Source organism: Thunnus thynnus, chromosome 3 (assembly GCF_963924715.1).
Source record: "Thunnus thynnus chromosome 3, fThuThy2.1, whole genome shotgun sequence".
NCBI lineage: Eukaryota > Metazoa > Chordata > Actinopteri > Scombriformes > Scombridae > Thunnus > Thunnus thynnus.
In genome coordinates this window covers 833181-855187 of record NC_089519.1, presented here as the reverse complement: position 1 = coordinate 855187, position 22007 = coordinate 833181, and the positions used below count along the sequence as shown (strand labels likewise).

The following is a 22007-nucleotide window of genomic DNA, read 5'->3' as shown; positions in this document are numbered from 1 at the left end:
GCTGAAGGGCTTCTAATTGTAATGTCATTTGGTTTACGCCTACTCAGACTAACCTGAAATAACTTAAAAGACCAATCTGGCCTCCAGCAATTAAGTTATTTCTTTATCCTGGTGCCTTCGTGCAGCGTGAAGCAGCAGTCTCATTGTCTTCAAAGCTGTACACTTACTTCTGCTTCTTTATTATGCAATCAAACAAAAAGGTTTGCAGTCAGAAATAGATTTGAGAGTAGTAGAACTATGTTTTACTGCAAGTAAAATGCAAAAACTAAAAAACAAAAACTTTTGTTTGTGAAACAAAACTGTTGAGCTGAATTTCATGGGCGGCACCTACACTGAAAGATGGAAGACACGCCTCTATTGTAAGACACGCCTCTATTGTAAGACACGCCTCTATTGTAGGACACGCCTCTATTGTAAGACACGCCTCTATTGGCCTCGAACGAAACGACAGCTCGGCAACATCCACAGTAAGTAAACGTCCACGAAGAAGACGGAAAGAGACAGAAAATCAATGCACAGAGAGAGAGAGAGAGAGAGAGAGAGAGAGAGAGAGAGAGAGAGAGAGAGAGAGTCCCTCAAAGGGAAAAGGATTCAAAAAGAGCAGAAGAATTATGACAAAAATATGGCATAAAATATCCAGGTCCAGGCACGTTAAAAAACACACCAACGCGTGTCGGCGTGCGCCTTCTTCAGGGCGCCTTCTTTTCACTGCACAGGTACGTTTACACAGAACTTCTGTCTTAGTAACAGCAAGAACGTTATGTTTAAACTGGTGCGTGTAGATCGCTTTTGTTTAACGATCTGTGATGAGTTACAAGCAAGTGACTAGCTGAGTTAGCTAAGCTAACAGCTACAGGCTGACAAAATAACATCACAGATCGTTAAACAAAAGTGATCTACACACACAAGTTTAAACATAACGTTCTTGCTGTCACTAAGACAGCTGTTATGTGTAAACGTACCTGTACATTGATTATCTGTCCCCTCCGCTCCCGCTCTGTCTTCTTCATTGGCGTCAAAACTCTGTTTACTTCCTGTGGATGTAACCCAGCTGTGACTCCGTTCGAGGCCAATAGAAGATCCTGCCCATGAAATTCAGCCCAACATCAAGCAAAACGTTTGGATTCACAAACCAAAAAAGTTTTTGATTTGCATTTTAATCACAAATTTTCTGTTAGATTGTTGATTGTTTCAATAAAACATTTTTTGATTGCAATGTTGATAGTTTTACTCTCAAATCTATCTTTTAATTGCAAACCTGTTCTGTTTGATTGCATAATAAAGACAAAAGTAACTCCAAATAAAACCTCTTAAAATGTGACATGGTGAGATTCACTAATGTGCTCCAGACTGATTCACTTGTTTGCTGAATCACAACATCTAATTTAAGAGCATTCACGTATCAGTCGCTCCTTTTATAGCTTTCCATGTCTGGTTCAACGCTCAAGTTGCAAAGTGAGAAAGAAAAAATGTTAAACATAGTAAGAAAAGTGCAGTTCACACACGGTGCACAGAAAGTGTAAAGATGGACAAGTGATGAGACTACAAAGAGCCAATAAAATACAGAGAGAGAGAAAGAGATCAGTTAGTAAGGGTGATGATCAAAAAAACAGTAGCAGGACAAAAGCAGAGTAGAATAGAATAGACAGTAACCTCTGCTCTATTACCTTTCACAGGAGCCGTAGTAGCTATAGATGTAGAGAGATAAAGACAGACAATCCCATTGGAGTGGCTGCCGCTCACCGAGCGCCCGGAAACACAGATAAAACAGACACAAAGAGAGAACGGAGGCATAAAAAGAGAAGAAGGATGACAATTCAGATTCATGAATGTGGGTTGGCGACGGGAAAAGTGACTAAGAGACAGAAACTGTTTGTGACAAGTTGCCGCCTTTGAGGAACGCTGGCCGGCGCCGTGGCTGGTGGGTAGCGTGTCCTCGACCTTTCGGATTTGGCTGTCGCCTCAACCGCAGATTCTCTCAGCCCCCGTTTAAACACGCATGTTTGACTTCACTCCAACCAATCAAAACAAACACGCTCATATTGATAAAGACAATGACATGTTTTAAATGGATGATTGTTATTGGTTGTGTCTGATCTCAATAGGAAGTCCAACAAGCTACTTGACAACGTCTTTATGATAATACTAGAAAACCAGTGACACCAGTGTCAGCTGAATGGAAACAACATTGATTAAAGCTATTGATTGGTGCTTACTTCTCCCATTTCCTTATCAATCATGGCTTTGATCTGCTCCGTCTCTTCTCCCTCACTTCTCTCAGTCTGAGGAGGTTTACTGAGCAGCAGTCAGGGTTCATACTGTTCCCCTGAGAGAAGCCATTTATGAACTCAGCCCCTATTACTGTTTAATAGTGTGTAAACAAGAGGCTGGTCAGAGAGAACATGGCGATGCATTAACCTCTCTCTGCCTGTGTCTGTCTCTCTGTCTGCCTCTCTCTCTCTCTCCCTGTCTGTCTCTCTGTCTGCCTCTCTGTCTGTCTCTCTGTCTGTTTATGTGTCTGCTGTTCGTCTCTCTAACATCAAATCCTCTCTGGTTCTTGACTCTACAATTAACACACTTTCTTACTGTTTTTTTTTTTTTTTTCTTCTCAATGGGGCATCATACCTTACCGCTCTTCCTCTTTCTTCCTCCCATGGCCTGTCTCACCCTCTCTTTCTCTCTCTACCTCCCTCTTCTTCTCCAATTTTCACGCTCCAGGGTATCTACAGCTGCATCCACGGGGTTCAAATCGAGGAAAACAAGTCGACCATAGACTCACCCTCAGCCACCATGAAGAAGAACATGAACAACACCCACTCCAACATCCTCCGGTTGCTCCGCACCGCCAAGGACATGACCGCCGTCCCGGGCATTAACGGCTCTCCGCACGCCGCCCTGGAATACAGCCACAGCGGTCGCGAGTCAGCTATCTATGACATCCAGGAGCATCGGCGCAGCCTGGTGGGCCACCCCGCAGACTGCAAGTCAGCGCCGCCCTACATACCAGAGGACAACATGTTCAGTGACTACATCAGCGAGGTGGAGAGGACTTTTGGCAACTTGCCCCTGAAGGACAGCAACCTGTACCAGGACCATTACCGGCACCACCACCCGGCCTCGGCTCTGGGTATGTCCGGCCCCCCGCCTAATAGGCCGCGTAGCTTAGGCAGCGCTAGCTCGTTGGAGGGGGGCATGTTCGATTGCGACAGTTTAGGGGGAGGGGTAGCACCCATCTTCACCACCCAGCCCCGCCCCTCCATGACTCACAGGAATACCAATAAATTTGACCTGATTGCCGGCCACACCCCCGCGGAACCCAACCAGGGTGGGTTCAAGGGAAGCAATGTGTACGGCAGGTTTTCTTTCAAAGGAGGCGCATCCAGCACGGGGCTCATCGGGGGTCACGACAGGTACTGTGGTGGAGGTGGGGGTGGGGCAGGCTCGGGTGGTGATGATGGGAACATTCGCTCTGACGTGTCAGATATCTCCACGCACACCGTCACCTACGGCAACCTGGAGGGCAACAACAAGCGGCGTAAGCAGTACAGGGACAGCCTGAAAAAGAGGCCAGCCTCAGCCAAGTGCAGACGGGAGCAGGACGAGATAGAGCTGAGCGGCTTCAGGAGGAGACCCCACCACCACACCGTCCACCACCACTTCCCCCACGGACCCCTGGCACACCGCACGGTCTCACCTCCCCTGGAGCGGAAACGAGGAGGAGGAGGGGGTAATTCTTCACCTTACTTATTCCGCAAAGATAAGGAGAACCTGAGGGATTTCTATGCGGACCAGTTCCGCTCCAAGGAGGGCAAGGCCAAGTGGGAGCAAGAGGGTGGAAGTGGAGGAAGTGGTGTGGGCGGCGGTAGCGGTGGTGGTATCTGTAAAAGCTTAGTACCTGTGGAAGACTTCCTCAAAGGTAAAGGCAAGAAGGCGGAGTCTAAAGGTGGGCTGGGCTCAGTGTCGGCAGGGCAGCAGGCCCACACCTGCTGGGAGAAGGGGGTGTCTGGGATGGGAGGGGGAGGCATAGCAGGAGGTGACTGGGAGTGTCGTAACTGCCACAGTGTGTGTCACCACGGTGGAGGTGCAGGAGGAGGGGGCACGTGCTCAGCTAGCGGAGTTGGGGGGAGCAGTAGTCGCCCCAGCTCCGCTACCTGCAAACGCTGCGACTCCTGTAAGATACAGCCGAGCAACCTTTACAACATCAGCGAGGATAATAACATGGTGTTCGCTGGAGTGAAGAGTAGCGTAGGACCCGGCCAAACACAAACTCAGGCACAGCGCAGGAAGCTAGGGCCAGGTGGGAGGGTGTTACGGAGGCAACACTCATATGACACATTTGTGGACCTGCAGAGGGAGGGGGCAGGCCGCATGGGAGGGGTCGGGGGGGGCGTAGGGGGGCAGTTTCCTCAGCCCCGAAGCGTGAGCTTGAAAGACAAAGACCGCTTCATGGAGGGCCCCAGCCCTTACGCTCACATGTTTGAGATGTATGCAGGTGACAGGGAGTCGTCTCCCATGTTTGGAGGAATAGGGGGGGACAGGGCCAAAGGAGGCTCCTCCTTCAGTTTGTACCGAGGAGGCGAAGGTGGGTTGCATCGGCGGTCGGTGGGGGAGAGAGACCTGAGGGACAGAGATAGAGCTATGATGGGAGGTGGGGGCTGTGGTGGTGGTGGTGGTGGTGGTGGTAGCAGAGGGGCCGGGACTTACTCCTTGTCTAAATCTCTCTACCCAGATAAGGTGAACCAGAACCCCTTCATCCCAACCTTCGGCGACGACCAGTGTCTTTTACACGGTGCCAAACCGTACTACGTCAAAAAGCCACAGACGCAGCAACAGCAGCAGCAGCAGCAACTACTCAACAACAGCCGAGGAGGAGGGGACTTCCGAGGCTCCATGGGAGCAACTTCTTATTTGCCCGCGTCAGCCACAGCTGGGGTGATGTCCAATGTGGCCCCTAGGTTCCCCAAAGAGCTGTGTCTGGGCGGGGTGGGGGGGCCCATGGGGAACCACCATGGGGCCAACAAGCTACTGCCTGTGAGCAGGGACACGTTAGGTTTGGGGCCAGGACAGAGACCCTTCAATGGTGCCAGCAATGGACACGTTTACGAAAAGCTCTCCAGCATCGAGTCGGACGTCTGAGGGTGAAGACGGGCGAAGAAAGAGAGAGAGAGGAGATGAAGTGGGTGAAGAAAAAAGAGGGAAAAAACAGAAGCAGCACAGGCTGACGACCTCTCTGTGTGAAGAGAACGAGGAGACACAATCGTGTGTGTTTTGTTCTCACTCCACTAAATCGAAAGAATTTGGACGATGCACAGAGGCCACTGCAGTCTGAGCTGTGGTGAAGTCCGGCGGGAGACGAGTTTTTAATGAGAAGAGAGGATTCTGGTGCTGCTCCAACGCTCAGAGAAAGATAGAAAGGGAGGGAGGGAGGGAGGGAGGGATGGAGGGAGGGGGGGAAAGTGAAATCAAATCTCCAGTCTCTGCTCTCTTCACGTGCTCATTGTCTTTCCCTCCCTCCTGCAGTTCCTTAACACCAAAACAAACATTTTGTTTAGCAACGGTAATACAATCATGAATGAGAATCAACACTTCTGTTGAAGTAACAGGGTAAACTAACAATAATTGTATTGATAATGTTAATAATATTATTGAATATTATTCCAGTGTTTAATGATGATCGGTTTGGATTGTTTTTCAATTTTATTGATTTAAATAGTTCATGTTACATATTTGTATGATGTTAATTCTTTCTAAGCTTACCAATATTACAGGAGACTGGTGGACCGCTTGTCAGTACAGATCTTTTTTTGGGTTCCTGTAATTTGGACTCTTCTTTGCTATTAATTCTTCCTCCATGTTTGATTTTTTTACTTTTCTTATGTTCGAGTGCTGTGAAGTGTATGTGAAAGGCATGACTTGCTAAGTACATCGTATGTACTTATAACTTTGCAAAGAAGGTCTTTTTTTTTTCAGCTGCAGAAGCAACATCATCATACTGATTTGCCGTTTCCTCTCGTTTTTTCCGCTTGGCAGCACCAAATGGGTCTTGCATTTTGAGCTGGATGTGCCTTAAAGGATTAATACTGATTTTCTACACACAAGATCTCTTCTGTTGGTAAAACGAATCCACCTGCAAACAATTAGTTAATTGATTTCAACGTAAAATCCACCTGAAAACAGTTCATAGCAGGATGAGAGTGCTAGTGTTTCATGATATTATTAGACAGGCAGGCATTTCAAATCTGTCAGATTTTGTTTTACATAGAAAAATACAGTAAATTTAAATGTATACCCACATCACCAACAATAAAAGTAACCAATAGCAGGAAGCCACAGTGCCACGATGAATAAACATTCCTGTTTCACCCAAACGTCTCGTATGACGGAGCTGCGCTGCTGCGTATGAGCCCAAAAGACTTCGAAATAAAATGTTTCCTCTTGTACTATTAACTCCACTCCACATTCATTTCCTTGAAATCATTTAGTGAGAGGCTCTACAAGCCGTATCACCTCCTAAAACCCTCTCCAGTCATTTTTGCATAAGAGATGACCCGGAAACCTACTTTCCATTAGATACATGCAAATCACATTTAATGTCCGCTTGTTCATCACGGTGTTTCACTGGCTTTGACTCAATTGGCCGTGACAGTTTTGCTGTTCGGGAAGGGGACATAATGGAGTCTTGGAGTGAGACCTCTGTCACTGTGATGAGCAGCCTGGCACGTTAATTATGTCATGATTACGGCTGTAAGCCCAGTGATGGGAGGAAACACAAGAGGACTCGATGGTGAACATGAACTATACATGAACTTATAGTTTCAACAGTTCTAGTTCTAAATCACCATAACTCACTTCACTCACCTTTAGAGTACGGCAGGTCATTTCTTTATTTAAGTGTTTGAAATGGGGTTTATAGTGCAAAAAGGTGATTTGTACTCACTATACAGCTATCATTGATAGAAATAAATGATAAACTGTGATTCATTTAGAGAAGAAGATCAGTACCTCACTCATGTCTGCATCACCAGCAGCTGCTGAACTTACTGTGAAGGCTGGAAACATCTGAACCTCACTAATTAATGCAATATATATATATATATATATATATATATATATTGTTAAGTGTAAAAATGACATGTTGTGGTTTTTTGGGGGAGTTATGTTGTTGACTTTTTTTGTCATCCAAGGAAATGAGCATCCAAGAAATAGTTTGAGACATAACCTCCCACAAAACCACAACAAGTTGATCAAATGAGATTTAACTTATGAATTAATGAGCTTTATTTTGTTGTTTCCTCCTTCTAATCTTGAAGTTGAGCGGCTGCTAGTTTCATATTTAACGTACAGACATGAGAGTGTTTATCCATCTTCTCACTTCCCAAAATGTTCAACTATTCCTTTAAATGATTCACTGACAGTCTGAACAGAGAACCATGTTAACATTGTAACTTCATCATTTCTCACCACGTTGCTCAAACTAACTTTCTTTCACCAAATAGCACATAAAAGATCATTTCATATGCACTGTAATCTGGACCATAATCTGTTTCACACACTGATGAACAGAAGAATTTAGACTCAGTGAGTGAACAGCGTCCTGACAGCAGGTGGTACATGTTGTAGAAAGCTTTGTTACTGATGGACTCGTAATAAAGGTGGCGCCAAAAATCCACATGAGAAACATCGGTCATCTGCTCGAACGCATCACAAAGACAACAATCCAGTTGTGTTTAGTTTAATTTACAGCCCAACCTGCCGTTAGAATAGTCTTAGTTACTATTAAAGACAGAAATCCTTCATTTCTACTTATTTATTGTCACTTAATAAACCAGATTTTAATATCTAAGCACAATCTGACTGAATGGATCAAATATTGAGTTTCTCGTACATCCCAGTCAAAAACTTTAAAGACTTTCCTTCTCTTGGTTGACAAGTCAGTATGTATGATACTAGGGGGTCTCTAGTGTTTGTGAGGAGTTGCATGTTTACTCTGAGTTCTTTTCTTTATTTCTGTTTTAAATCTTTAACTTTTAGCCCAAAAGAAACGGGCCTTTTTTTGGAACGATATTTGGAATTTTATCAATTTCATTGGTACTGATCCATGTAGTACTGTAGGTGTGTGTGTGTGTGTGTGTGTGTGTGTGCGTGTGTGTGTGTGTGCTCAGTTGTGCAAGAGAAGACACCAATCAAACAGTCGAAATTTTAGTTCTACTCAAATAAATTCGGCTAAATTGATGAAACATCTGACGACACTTTTAACTGTTAATGTTATACAGAGATGAGTTTTCTTGATAGTTTGTGTAAAAGTCTCGGTTCAAACTTTCAGCCTTTTTCATTTCAACGACTTTGTTTCCTTTGAATATCTCGTTTCATTCTTTCTGTTATTGTATGTGCCTGAATACATACGCTTGATTACCTCTGTGTGTGCTCATATGGAAGAGAGACAGAGTGTGTGTGTGAGACATGTTTATTGTACTATAAAACTGTATGTAAATACTTTACCTCACACTCATGGACTTTTGATAAAAACTGTACAAAACGGCAGAGAATAGATCTATTTGGGATAAATCTTTAATTCGTAGGTTCCCCTTGCAAAATTATTTTGTAACGACTTCAGGCCAAGTCATGTGCAAAGGTTTATTATTACACAGAGAAGTGTGCACATTTAATATTTATCGATGTGTTTTTATTTCCTTTTTGATTTGGTCAAAGACCAGTTGTTGAAAAACTGTAAAGCACCATCATGAATGGGTTCACAGAAAGCACAATAGATGATCTGTTGCATTTTATAAGGTCGTCTTTTTCTCCTCTTTGGCTAATCTTCTGGGTTTTTTTGTGTGTTTTGCAAGAGACGATTGAACCACTCCATCCCCGAGCTGTACAGATTGTGAAAAATGTACATACGACAAAAATCTAGTTCACCCTTCGCATTTTTTGTATGGAGAGAAATTACTTGTGTGAAGAGAGTATTTCAAAATTTGATTGAATATTTAGTAATATTGAAAAATGAGATTAAACACAGTCAATGTGAAAATAAGTGCTGAGAAATATTATTCTTCTGTCTCTTTGGAATAAAAGTGTTGAGTATTAATAAAAAACATGAAATCTCAAACTGGCTGTCTTTTTTTTTCATTTGTTGTGTCAATAGGTCGGCCGGGCGTCTTTCACGTGTGTCATATCTATATTTGACATTCAAATGTAACAGATCATATTATTATGTCCCAGAGATCATGAGTGGATGAGAGATAATGGAGTGTCATCTTCTGCTCTTTCATTGCATCTTTTGTTTGCTCCTCTGCTCTTCTCATAAACAAGACTCTCGTGTTGAGATTGATGTTACTCACCATGTTGGACAAGTGTTGTTTTTAGACCAAAGAGGGGAAAAAATAGAGGCATGAGAGTAAAAGGTTGGAGCGAGAGAGAAATAATAATGAGAGATATACGGAGGGGAGGGAAGTGATGCAAACTGAATGGAGCAGCAGAGATCAAAGCTCTCTCTCTCTCACTCCTCAGACTCTCTTTACTCTGAAAGCCTTGTCCAGCAACAGGAGTTATTTAAAGAAACCAGGTTTGAAAATGCACTGATGCCTTATGTATAGATTTGCTGGGAGAATATGTACATCTGCAGTGGTGGATGCTGACACAGAACAAGGTGAGACGACTGACAGGACGAATCTTTTCATCAGTTCAGCTTCTTAAAAGAAAATCAACTGGCTGCTCATCACTATTCTCTCTATTCTGCTTACTTGTTCACTCCCTACAACAACCCAACAACCTCGGGATGCATTGCAACACATGTTACTACTTCTTGACAATTAACTGTTACCTAGCAACTGGCTCTTTTTCCAGAGATGAGGAGAAGGAGGGAGGGGTGTAGAAAGAGAGACAGAGGGAGAGATTTATACAGTATTCCCACAGCATCTTAACCGGATTGGATGCAACAATGCATCGACAATACAATACCAAAATGGAAAGTACAGCCTGAGCTTAACGCCCACACATAGCAGCGTAGAGAGGAGAGAGAGAAAGAAGGAGGGAGAGGAAAAGAGGAGGAGGTGGTTGATGTACAGATTACAGTATGAAAAAAAAGGGATGAAACGCATGCTGGGGAATCACAGGGAAACAAAAGAGGAATTGACAAGCGGCAAGTGTGTAGATGCAGGTTTTAAAATGAGAGAAAGTGAGAGCAGGGAGAGAGAGAAAAAAAAAACCAGGAGGAAGATGCCACACTGCAGTATGTGGTGAGGATGACAAGCGGAGTTGTAGAGGAAAGGAGCAGAGAGAAACTGGTTGCTGTAGAAACACTTGGCAAAGTTTTAATGAAGGCATAAAGTTGGATGCCAGTGCCCACGACACGCCTGACACACACACACACACACACACAATCACACACAATCACCATACGCAAACAAACAGTATAATTATGTTAGCAGATAATAGGCACCCCCTGCTGGGCCCACGAGGACAGTTCCTGACTTCAGCTGAGCAAAAACAAAAGATCAAGCCTCCATGAATCAGTTTAATATCTTATCTGATATGTGATTACAGCAGCAGGCGAGCACTGACACCCTGTGGCACAAACACAGCATCCTCAGCTGTGAAGCACATGACGCACAGGTAGCTGCAGTATGAACTGTTTCTCTGGAATCGTATTTAATGTTTTCCATTTGGTTTATTACTGGAGTTTCTGGGAAGCAGAGTAAGTTTTAAAAAAAGGACAATAATGACAGATGTGAATTTAAGGACTTTGCTCTGAGGCAACAAAAAGTCTGTTTGACCCACATACATTTATAGATATTATAATAATTAAACATTGTGACATGACGTTTCTGACGGATCAAATGAGGAGGAGGAGGTGGAATCACTCTTTCCAGAAACAGAGCCACAGGTTGCACACTGCCAGAAAAGAGTAAGATATATGTGACTGTTTTACATGTTGGAAAAATACATGTGCATGAGTATATTAAGAAGCAAAATGACCTTTCTTGGCCTCTTGTCACATTTTCTCTTCTGCTTTTATCATTTTTAAATATGAGGAACCAAAGTGCTCATATGTTAAAGTAAGATCCTGCTTCTTTTCACAAGAACGGAGTTTATCACAGGTCATGTTTAGTTCATCCCAGTGATGTCAAAATGTCTTTTTTACTTCACATCCACATTTTCTCCTCAGTGAAGATTTATTTTTTAAAGCCACTGTTCATTACGCAGAAGTAACAGCTAGTTATTTATGTTCAGTATTTTATTAATATTGACCTCTTTGAGTCTTCATAAATGTTCGTGTGACAGTAAATGAAAAGGAAAAATGAAAAAATACATGTATGTGTAGAGCAGGTTGAAAGTTCTGGAAACAAACAGGAAGTTGCTGCTGATTCCAGAGTCAAGAATGAAACTGACAGAATATTTCTCATCTTAAACTGTAATAAGTCAAACACATGGATATTGTTTATGAGTGAGGAAGGAGGTTTGTGTTCCTGTTTGTCAGGATTCAAACTCTCACAGTAAGAAACAAAAATAGTGACAATCACAAGAGTTTATTCAAGAAGTTATCTCATTGACTACAAAATCAGTCCTGACCTCACAGGACAAGTTATTGTTGTTTTTAAAAAAAAAAGAAAATCTGCACATTTCAAAGATATATTTCACACATTATATAACATTTGCAAAATCTGAAACTTTCCCTCTCTTTACCTTCCTCCTGTCCACTCTATGTCTCAGTCTGGACCACCTTCCCTCCCCCGTCTTTCAACACTCTCAGCCGTCGCTTCCTCAACACCCGGCTCCCCCTCGGTGGGCTCCCCCTCAGTCCGGGCCTCAGTCTGAACCGGGCCAGGCTTGGCACCTCCCCTCTCAGGCTCAGAGCCCGGCCTCCTCTCGCCCCCTCCTCCCCCTCCTCTCGGTAGCCGTGGAGACGGAGGAAAGGTTCCAGGGTTGCTAGGCGATGGCTGAGCTCAGTGATGCGCCGGTGCAGCAGGGAGACTTCTCTGAACAGGTCGTTGACGGACTCGGACAGAGGGCGCACCCTGCAGGAGGAACAGAGGAGCTTCAACTTCAGAGAGCAACTAAAACACTGTCGCTTGAAAACACAATGACAGCTGGAAACAAGTGGGAAGAAAAGATGGTAGCTGCTAAAGATTTGAAGTGAATATTGAGTAGATGATTGACCGTCATTACTGTTCTGGTTTCTTATTTGCAACACTCTCATTCATTCTCTTATCAACATATGAAGTCAAATAACTTACTAACAACAGACGGGCAGTTGGTTCACAGTTTTTCATGTTTGTCTTAAAACAGTCAGGAACACAAATGAACATTGAAACCTGTGTTTCTTGCTGTAATAATTCCTCCTGTTCATACTGACCATTAGAAGATCCCTTCATAAAGACCTTACAATCCACAGTCCTCCTTCTGTGCAAACATGTATTTAAAAGTTTATCTGAAGCTAATATGAAGCTTCAGCGTCCAAACGAGTCAAATCAAGTAGATATCTTTCAACGTTACAGTCTTTTTAGTGCCAAAGTTCCTCTTTTTGTTGCTATACTTCCACCTGCAGCTCAACAGGGAAACACTGTCCGAGGAAACACAAAGAGGGAATTTGATGCTAAAAAGACTGTAAATGTGTCAGATATCCACTTGATATGACTAACTCAGACTGCTGAAGCTGAATAGAAGCTTCAGATAAATTTTTAAATGCATTTTTGTACAGAATGACTGTGGACACACTGTGGATTTTGTCCTCCATCACTTCCATTGAAAGCACATTTGAGGGAGATTTTTTAACAGCCAGTATGAACAGGAGGAATTTCTCCTATCAGGATCCGCTTTAGTCTCATCATGAAGAACAGCCTCTGTGATACTCAGAGACCAACATAACTGATTGCAGTAGAAATATTTGCAGAAAAAGAAATCATCAGATGTATAATTATAGTCACTAAAAATGTGTTTCAGAAAGTGTTGGAGTGGAATGAAGAGTTTTTCGGAGCTGTGAGGGGATGAGATGGTGTTAAAGTTACCTGGAGTAGTCAGGCAGCAGTGTGCTGGGCTGTGAGTGCAGCAGAGTCTTGATCTCATTGAAAATGCGTTTTCCCCAGGCGTCTAAAACTCTGGTCACACTGCGTACCGAGGCCACGTTGACTCTATCAGCTGAAATGAAAACATGACATCATCGGGCTTTGATTTACACAGAAAACAGCCTCAAACTATCAGGAATATTGGAGACTCAGAGAAGCACATGTGTTATAATTACCTTATCGCCGTCATCTCTCTAGAATTTATTCGTCATGAATCATAAACTGCTGCATTTCATTCACTTCACTTGTGAATTATTTCTTATAATTCACAGCTTCAAACATTTTGTCACACAGTGATTTATTACACTCTGTGTCTGGAAACCAGAAAAGATCAAAAACAGGCTCATGATTTACCTCCCTCTCTGTAGTTCCAGTACCCATAATCCAGTTCGTTCTCCTCCTCGCTGCTGACTGAACGGGCCCCAGTTGCCATGGAAACCACCATCAGCACCATCAACAGAGCGGGAGGAGCCATGACGAGCAGAGCAGACACTCCCCCTTTAAAAAAAACAAAAAACAAACAGAAAAGAATGAAAAAATGAAAAACAAACTTCACAAAAATGAAAAACTTCATAAAACATGAATTAAAAACAGAAAGGACGAAGTGAAAAAGTGATGAAACACAGACTTCAGTTTTCTCCTCATACAGCAGCGTGCAGATGTGCACAAACATCTGTCTCCAGTCCACATTTACTAGTTCTGTGCTTTTAATACAGTTCTGAAGTGCTTCTACTTTCAAATGTTATTAATATTTGTGTTTTCTTTGACTTTATACTTCTACTTCTCTACATTTATAGATAATATTAATTCTGTGATGTTTTCAAATGATGATTTTAGGGACAAATGAGTTAACATAGTATGATGCACTGTTCTAAAATAAACTTAAAATAAACTCCAGCTCAGCCAACTATAATATTGCCAAATACAACATTCAAGTGCTGCTTATTGAATAAAGATCCAATAATAATGTTGACAGTTACAGAGTCTAATTCTGCATAATACTAATAATACTTTTGTCCTTTTATACTTTTGCTTCAGTAAAATGAACTTTCTTGCTACTTGTGTTACTGATCTGAATACGTCTTCCACTGCTGCCTTCAAACACACACATATCCATATATCAATAAAACAACACTGTGATTAAAACTATTACTACACTTGATAAAGGACTTTTATCTGAAATACAATTATTTGAACTAAAGACCTGAAGAAAATTATCTTTTTGTGACGTCGGCTCTGTGTGTCAGAGTTATGTGAAGACAATGATCACAGTCCAATCTGACAAAAACAAAAGGAAGTTTTTAAATCATTTTACTCCAAACTTATGATTTCAGGTTTGAGTAGAAAAAAAACCCACCAGCGAGGTGAAGGCAGGCGACCCAGAAAAAGAGCAGGATTGCATCCATATGACAGTCTGTGAATCATACTGGACAATAATAAGCCGATGACTCATTGTTTGGGTATTAAAGACGTTTTCTTGGGAATTGGGAAGCTGATCAAAGGCGCAGAGAAAATCAGCCGTACAATAACCTGATGCAGCTTGTTCCACATCTGGCAAAACCCTTGACCAGTTGCTCCTCACTAGATGATTTTTTTTTTCATTTCTGCTAAAATAACTGGATAGTCACTTTCATCTCTGCAAATTGACTGTACTGGTCTCAACTAAAAGCTGAGCAAATGAGCCAATACTCACAACTTGAAATGATGATGATGATGCTTCAAGTCTCAGCAGGAAGTCCTTCTTCTGTGTGGTTTGAATACCAGCTGCTTCTCTCCGTTCTGTCACTGCCGCGCACTTTTCTCCTGATTTCTTCCCCTCTCTCTCTCTTTCTCTCTCTCTCTCTCTCGTTTTCTCTGATGCTCTCTCCTCCCTCGGCTCGCAGCTGTAATATAATTAGGACGAGAGTGTGCAGGTCCAGTGCAGGGACGCTTAAGAAACTCTTCTTCTGTGGAGAGCTGTCGTATCTTCACATCCCAACACTCTCCCAACTTTTACTTTCTGTCTCTCCTTCCCACTCGCACTGTGACATCCAGCTGCTGCCAGATGTGTGGCACGTCCTCCTCTTTCAGATATGTCTCATAATTGACTCTGTTTTCGTCTCTTCTCCTCCTCTTAACTCCCTTTATGGAACAGACAGGTATATATCAGCAGCTGTACATGTAACCTCGCTCTGCTAGCAGGATCAGGTTTCTAGAGTAATGCACTGTGGTCTCCTCGAAACTTGAGTTATGGAGCTTTTCATCTGTCTTTGCTTCCCATCGTCTGCCCTTTACACCCTCACAAAAAGCAGTGCAGCTCTGAGTCGTCTCCATGAAAATACTGGAGAGTGATTTTTTTAAGTTTGAAGGAGCAATAACCAGCAACTGAGAGTATTTATGATCATACTTTGTTCAGGAGAGCAAGACGTCGTACTTCACTGAAGTATTTTTTTGCTACTTTAAACTTTTACTCCACTTTCTTTCAGGAGGAAACATTTTACTTCTCACTCCAGTACATTTATTTGACAACAATAGTCAGGATTCACATGCAAACATATGATCGGTATATAAGATATATATTTTTTATAGATTAAATGACCCCACAGTATGTTAAGTAGTTAGACAGCCAAAATAATAAAACAATATGCAGCATACACACTCTGAAACTGGCTAAACTGCATTTTGAATATTACTACTTTTAATACTTTAAGAATACGTTTCAGACATTATAAAATACTCCTTCATCATGTATTCATAATGTTACTTAAGTAAAAGTAAAGAAGTATTAAATGTACCTGAAGTATCTTTAATGGCTCCTGTCATTGATATTATTATATTACTGGATTGTTATTATTGATGCATTAACAGTGTTAATGTTACAGCACATTCAGATGGTTCACTTATAAAATGCATCATGTTTTATAAACTCATCATATGTTTTTGAGGTTCAAGATTCACTTTATTGTCCCTCTAAAACTCTGGAGGCTGATACAGAAATATCATCCTGATGAAGATATAAACTAACAGAGAAAACTCGACTTTTTAAACAGCTAAATGGCCAAATAACACACAGTATGATGAGAATACTAAAACTAAACTAATTCAACTGAAGTCAGGAGAATAAAGTGTTTATGCATAAAATTAAACTCAAGTATAAGTATCTCAAAGATGAAGTACAGTATTTGAGTAAAAATACTTACTTTCAGGAGACATTAGAGATCTGATCAACTTCAAAAAATCAAACAAAAAAACATTTTCCTCTCTGCCCCATTTGCCTCATATAATACCACGTGTTATTATATCTGGTTAAAAAAGTCAAAAAATCAGTGATGCTCTCCTCATTTAGATCCAAGATGTTTACATAGATTATTTCAAGCTAAAGATCAACCTGTTCATCTATCAGTGTTTATATAATGAGTAAAGGATTTGTGTAATTTTCTCCTCAGTTTGGAGGAGAGACGAGGAGACGGGATATAAAAATGGAATGAATTATTCTTTATTGACTGGCTTCCAGATGTTATTCCAGCTCTCCTTCTTTCTCTCTGCATGTCTGTTTTCATGCTGTGGCTGAGGTGAGGTCAGAGTTGGCCACTAATACAGCCAGAGAGAAAATGGTGAAAAAGTCAAGTGGAGAGGCAGAAGGAAGAAAGGCGTCGAGGGAGAAAGAAAAACAGACAGACAAATGGGGTTAAATGATAATAACCACCGCACCTCAACATCTGCATGCCTCTCTGAGAGTGATTCCACAGAGAATTACTGCGGTGAAGAAGTCACACTACCAGAGACAGCTGGTTCACATTAACAACAGGCAATTTGTCACCTTCAGCTGAACTCCTGCCTCTCTCTCTCTCTCTCTCTCTCTCTCTCTCTCTCTCTCTCTCTCTCTCTCTCTCTCTCTCTCTCTCTCTCTCTCTCTCTTTCAACATACTTGAGTCTTTTAAACAACCACATGATGAGGCATGTGCTTGTTGCTCACACTTAGTTCTCCAACACTGTCTCACTGTAGTGGAGAAAAGCCAACATTGCACCTCACTTCACAACCAGAAGCTGATGTAATGCAGTAATGCAACCAAAAATACCTCCTCTTAACACAACTCACAGCAAGTTAGGAGCTGTTTTTGTACAATATCTAAGCTTCTTGTAAATAATGTTTTCAGCCTTTAATCTTAAATGTCATGAGTCAAACAGAGCTCTTTTTTTTATTCTTGCTTTGACTCTTTTAGTGATCCCAGTGACTCAGTTTCAAAAAATATAGAAAATCTGAATTTTGAGGAAGTGGCTTTGCCAGAAACAGGAAACCAAACACTACAGTTTAGTATGTACCAAGAAAAGCTGAGAAACACTGAAGGGTCACACAGAACAAGCACACTGAAGAGGACTAGATGTAGACGACTCTGAATACCTACAAAAACATGACACCTCAACGATCTGGGTTTCTTTCTTTCATGATGACTTGGATATTTGTATTTTTCATCCCTTCTGTGCACTCTGGGAAGTGTGTTCAAAGTAAGTCATTCAACATTCTTGATTTTAATTGGACAAGTATCCATTAGTCATTCTAGTTGACATCATGCTACTGTGTGTAACCTTGTAATATCTATCCTATATTATTTTGTACGCTATATACTGTCTTTATCTGTATTATTCTTTATCATTTGTATTATGTTTTTTGTGTAGTACTGTGCTGTAATATGTTTTAATGGTGACAAGGGACTGCAGATAAGGTAACTCCAGTACAGTGCATCAAACGGCAACATTTATGTTTAAAACCGTCCTTTCAAACAAAATTAAAAGAAAGAAACAACTTGCGTATGATGGGCTATATTTTAACTGACTATGAACACTTTCAGTTTTAACTCTTGGATGTGTTTGCACCCAAATATGTTTCGATATTCATATTTCTTTGATGTCATATTCTTCTCTGTGTTATGTCCCTTCACAGATATATGCCTGAAAGACACTGTCTTTGTGGCCCTCGCAGGCGAAAATCTCACAATTAATTATCAGTTGAATAAACCAGCAAACCAAAGCAGAGACAGCTTGACTTGCTACAACCAGTCCAACAAGCAGATATATAACCATGACATCCCTGCGACAGCTAACAGTCCAACAACGTTTAATAAGAAATTTGTGCTGAACAGCCTTAAAAAACCTGATAATTCAGGGGAATATTATTGCCAATATGGACCAGACAAAGTTTACTGGTTTCTTCGAGTGAGAGGTGAGTAAGAAAAGAAGAAAATGTTGAATGAAAGATGTAACTGAAAAGGATCTTTAGGGTAGTAAAGTATCATAAAGAGCTTGTGATATCTGTGAAACATGTTTCTTCAGTTTTGTCATTGAATGTGCTTTTCAAATTGAAGATGATTATAAGGTGTGAGCTTCCTGTAATCTCATGTATATGCAAATACACGTATGTTATGATGAGTTTGTAATCTTAGAACACTTAAACAAGTAGTGTCTGCACAGCGTAGGGTAGAGATAACCAACCATTTTTATTTGTGATCCCTTAAATTAATGTCCACTTGCCACCTTGTCAGAGGTGGTGAAGACCCAACAAATGCTATGCAACACAAAGTAATGTTCATCCCTATTCATTTTCTATGGGATGCCAGTGAATCCCCTCTCAAAGCATTGTGGGATAGTAGACAAAGTAATGCCAAAAAAAGAAGGGGGGGGGGGCAGTTTCCAGGAACTAACCAATCAGATCACAGTGGGCTCATTGGGAGGCGGGCCTTAAAGAGACAGGAGCTAAAACGGCCTTTTAGAGACAGAGGCTGAACTGAGGAGCTACATAAAGGGCCAGTATAAGATAAATATCATGCAAAGATATTCTAGTAGAGCTCCAGACTAAAAATGTAAACCTGGAAATGTGCATGATATGTTAACTTTAAAGTTAGCTGAATTGATTGTATTATTATATATAGATGTAACTCCCAGTGATCGTGACTTTGCCAGTAGTGTGTTGACACTGCAGTTCTTTTTGCCGAATGGAAGTTGTCAGAAATTTGAATTACAACTCAAACACTGACAAAAACTGTTTTTCAGACTCTGCTGCTCATAACTACGGTTTTAACAATGTCTGTAGTGATTGGCAGAAAAAACAGCAAAGTAAAAGTGTTGTAGTGGTGCAATGAGAAACTGAGCCTGTGTGGATAAATGTCTGAAGATCATTACCATAGTTTCTGGGTATGTCCTCTGCCTTCAAAATTATAGATACAACCAAAAATCAAGTTCCTCTTTGCACAAAGTCATGTAAATCGTTGGAAGTTGCTCATTTACACATTTTTTCCAAACAAGCTAGTTACTAGTTAGTTGCTAGGGGGATGTTGCACTATTTGTTTGTGTCCCGCGGGTCTTCATCATTAGTACTGAGTTGTGGGAGTGATTGTTCTGTCTCTGATCATTTCTTTGAAATTACATTTAGAGGTTGCAAAAGGTGAACGTTTCCAGTTTTTCTCAAGAAAAAGTCCAATCTTCTGAGAAAAAAGAAACGTCATTTTTTTTTACATGTTTTTCTTTCATATCAGTTTTTATGACTCTTCAGAACTACTGTCAAAATCCTTTAATGGACTAATACAGATGTTGACAATATATTCAGTTAATCACAATATATGAAAAATGTCCACTGATCTCAAACATCTTTACTGAGTCGCCAGTAAACTACTTGCTTCACAGATGAAGAACTTCTGATGTCCAGTTATGATGCATTCCTGGCACAGACTGACATAGAAAGGTGTGTGTTTTCCAGATGGCGGCTACAAGGCAAACACGATGTATGATTACACAGAATCAATCACACTGTCCATCTTCACTGCTGTGCTGCTGGTTTTCAGTGTGGCGGGCTCGGTGTATGTCTTCAGAGGACATTGGGTAAGATGTGTCTCGTTCATAACCTGCCAGGAGTTATGAAACATCTTGTTGCAATGTTACAGTGTTGCTGTGTGACAGACTTTAACTGTGGTGTTATGAGGCTTGTAATGCTGGCCGACAGTGTTGTAGATGAGCTCAGTTTCAGTATTTTCCTCGTGGGGATCAATGGAGTTTTAGTATTTTAAAACACTTAGTTTCTGAAGCTCCTGTTGAAGTTGAGTCCCATCACCTCAATGTTCAAATCTCACTTCTCAGTGCTCAAGTCCTGTGTAACCTCAGAGAAACAATCCACACTAAGTAAAGAACATTTCATTAAATATATGTTCAGGATGTTTTAAGTAATGAAGTTATTTTCCAATGTAGCCAGCTGATGCTCTATCACCAGTGTTTTCAGCTAATTGGCAACAGATATGTTGCAAATTGTCAATTAGAGCTGCAACTATTTTCAGTCTCATTTTAGATTACGTTCACAATCAATCAATTAATCAAAAACATTTGTGAAAAATGACAATCACACATTCCGAGAGCCAAAGGTGACATCTTCAAATGTCTTGTTTTTTTCTGGCCAAAAACAGTCCAAAACCATTAAGACAATTTAAAATATTACAGAACTCAGAGAAGCAGAAAATATTCACATTTTAGAAGCTGGAATCAGAAAATAATCGACATTCTGCTTGATTTAACAATTGTCTTTTTCTTAATGCCTTGAACACTGTAAGGTTGGCCTACACTGTTATCCAGAACATCAGTGTATTTCATAGTTTTTTTTTTCTAATGATGCATTAAATTATCATTTTTAGAAAGAAAAGATCACTGAATGTGTCAACAGTGGCAGAAAACAAAAGCAGAACCAAGAAGAAAGGAAGGAGGGAGAGGAGGGAGAGAACCATGTTGATGTAACAACAGCTTCATCTACGTCTTTCTATGCTGTAAGAACCTTTCTGTTTATCAGTACAGATAGATACATTTCATTCTTCTGCATATGTATTATCCCTCATCTCCACTTACAACCACGTGTTTATATATTTTTATATTTTTTGGAAACTGATGTGAAAAATGTTCTCTAGAGTCTTGAGCCTCGGCCCAGGTCCATTTATGATGTGCTGGACTGCTCAGCTGCCAACAGCGAGCCAGACAAAGGAAAAGCTGCACCCAAAACAAAGGAAACCCCAAAAACGGTAAGTGTGATCTTTTGGCCCTTTGTCACATCTTCTGTTATCAGTGTAAAAACCTACAGTTGCTGACTTGTCTTCTACTCCCTCCATAGATGGCGAAAACCACACAAAAACAGGATGAAGGTGTATTTGAGTCTGTCTATGAGAACTTCTGAATCATCAACAAACTTGGTTCAAAAGATTGTGATATTTATGTCAGCTTATTTTGCTTTGTTGTGTCACTGTGTAGTGGTAGAAGAAGTATTTCAACTCTTTACTCAAGTAAAAGTCGCAAAACCACAATGCAAAAATGCTCTGTTACATGTAAAAGTAATTCACTTAAAATGTTACTTAAGTAAAACTGCAAAAAAGCTAAATGTACAGTAAGTATTTATAGTCTCATTGTTACATCATTATATATTATAGGATTGGATTATTATTACTGATGCAGTGACATGCAAGCAGCATTTTAACGTTGTAGCTGGTTGCCATGGAGTGGCTGTTTGCCGTGGTTTACTTATTATATAGCAATGCATCATATTTTACATATTCATTACAGGTTTTTAAAATCTGAATATGCAAGTAACTAGTAACTACAGCTATCAAATAAATGTTGTGGATTAATATATACAATAAGATAAAAAAGTAATGCATTTCCCAATGAATATATAGTGAAGTAGAAGTATAAAGTTGCAGAAGCAAAGAACCTCAGAACTGTACTTAGGTGCAGTACGTGAGTAAATGTACATAGTTGATTTTTACTAACTACAGAAATTGTAAAAATAAATCTTTCTCTGCCACCTGTCTCAGTCTGATTTCTTAAAAGCTCGCCATCCCTGCGTAGCAGTAACATCACTCCTTATTTGGACATTTCCTTCTCTGATAAGTTCCACCCTTAGTAAACGTCAACCAATGAAATTGTGATGTATGGATTCTA

The 22007-nt window shown here is 40.9% G+C and overlaps 3 protein-coding genes across 6 annotated transcripts in view; 2 read left to right on the top strand and 1 right to left on the bottom strand.

The window, feature by feature from the left end:
• grin2bb (glutamate receptor, ionotropic, N-methyl D-aspartate 2B, genome duplicate b) overlaps nucleotides 1–9112 on the top strand; it is a 99933-nt gene extending 90821 nt beyond the window's left edge. For 2 of the 3 annotated variants that reach the window (XM_067578915.1, XM_067578916.1), the window contains one exon: nucleotides 2719–9112. In XM_067578915.1, the coding sequence (XP_067435016.1) occupies nucleotides 2719–5136 (2418 nt within the window). In that variant the 3' untranslated portion in view covers nucleotides 5137–9112. The remainder of the gene's footprint in view (nucleotides 1–2718) is intronic. The other variant, XM_067578917.1, reaches the window with a different exon arrangement.
• Nucleotides 9113–11512: 2400 nt separating this feature from the next.
• On the bottom strand, nucleotides 11513–16464 carry si:ch211-243a20.3 (uncharacterized protein LOC100151507 homolog). Of its 2 annotated transcripts, XM_067578920.1 has the most exons (5): nucleotides 16244–16462; nucleotides 14758–15185; nucleotides 13419–13561; nucleotides 13008–13137; nucleotides 11513–12017 (listed from the first exon to the last, which is right to left on the bottom strand). In XM_067578920.1, exons 3-5 carry the CDS (start codon nucleotides 13537–13539, stop codon nucleotides 11702–11704), a joined length of 567 nt encoding a protein of 188 aa, XP_067435021.1. In that variant the 5' UTR covers nucleotides 13540–13561; nucleotides 14758–15185; nucleotides 16244–16462; the 3' UTR covers nucleotides 11513–11701. The 2 variants fall into 2 exon arrangements, with proteins under 2 accessions (XP_067435021.1, XP_067435020.1); XM_067578919.1 differs by lacking the exon at nucleotides 14758–15185 and having other exon boundaries at nucleotides 13419–13562; nucleotides 16244–16464.
• Nucleotides 16465–17117: 653 nt separating this feature from the next.
• On the top strand, nucleotides 17118–21870 carry si:ch211-243a20.4 (uncharacterized). The gene is made up of 6 exons (XM_067578914.1): nucleotides 17118–17549; nucleotides 17986–18264; nucleotides 19795–19916; nucleotides 20717–20845; nucleotides 20984–21094; nucleotides 21184–21870. Exons 1-6 carry the CDS (start codon nucleotides 17456–17458, stop codon nucleotides 21244–21246), a joined length of 798 nt encoding a protein of 265 aa, XP_067435015.1. The 5' UTR covers nucleotides 17118–17455; the 3' UTR covers nucleotides 21247–21870.
• The last annotated feature ends 137 nt before the right edge of the window (nucleotides 21871–22007 follow it).

Bases quoted from the DNA above. Each gene is read 5' to 3' on its own strand.
- si:ch211-243a20.3 (XM_067578919.1), bottom strand. The intron at 13,138-13,418 runs GTAAATCATGAG...TTTTCATTTCAG, and splicing joins CTGGAACTACAGAGAGGGAG to CTGATAGAGTCAACGTGGCC. The intron at 12,018-13,007 runs GTAACTTTAACA...TTCCTCCTGCAG, and splicing joins CTGCTGCCTGACTACTCCAG to GGTGCGCCCTCTGTCCGAGT.
- si:ch211-243a20.4 (XM_067578914.1), top strand. From the start codon at position 17,456: ATGACACCTCAACGATCTGGGTTTCTTTCTTTCATGATGACTTGGATA. The intron at 18,265-19,794 runs GTGAGTAAGAAA...TGTGTTTTCCAG, and splicing joins CTGGTTTCTTCGAGTGAGAG to ATGGCGGCTACAAGGCAAAC. The intron at 19,917-20,716 runs GTAAGATGTGTC...TATCATTTTTAG, and splicing joins ATGTCTTCAGAGGACATTGG to AAAGAAAAGATCACTGAATG.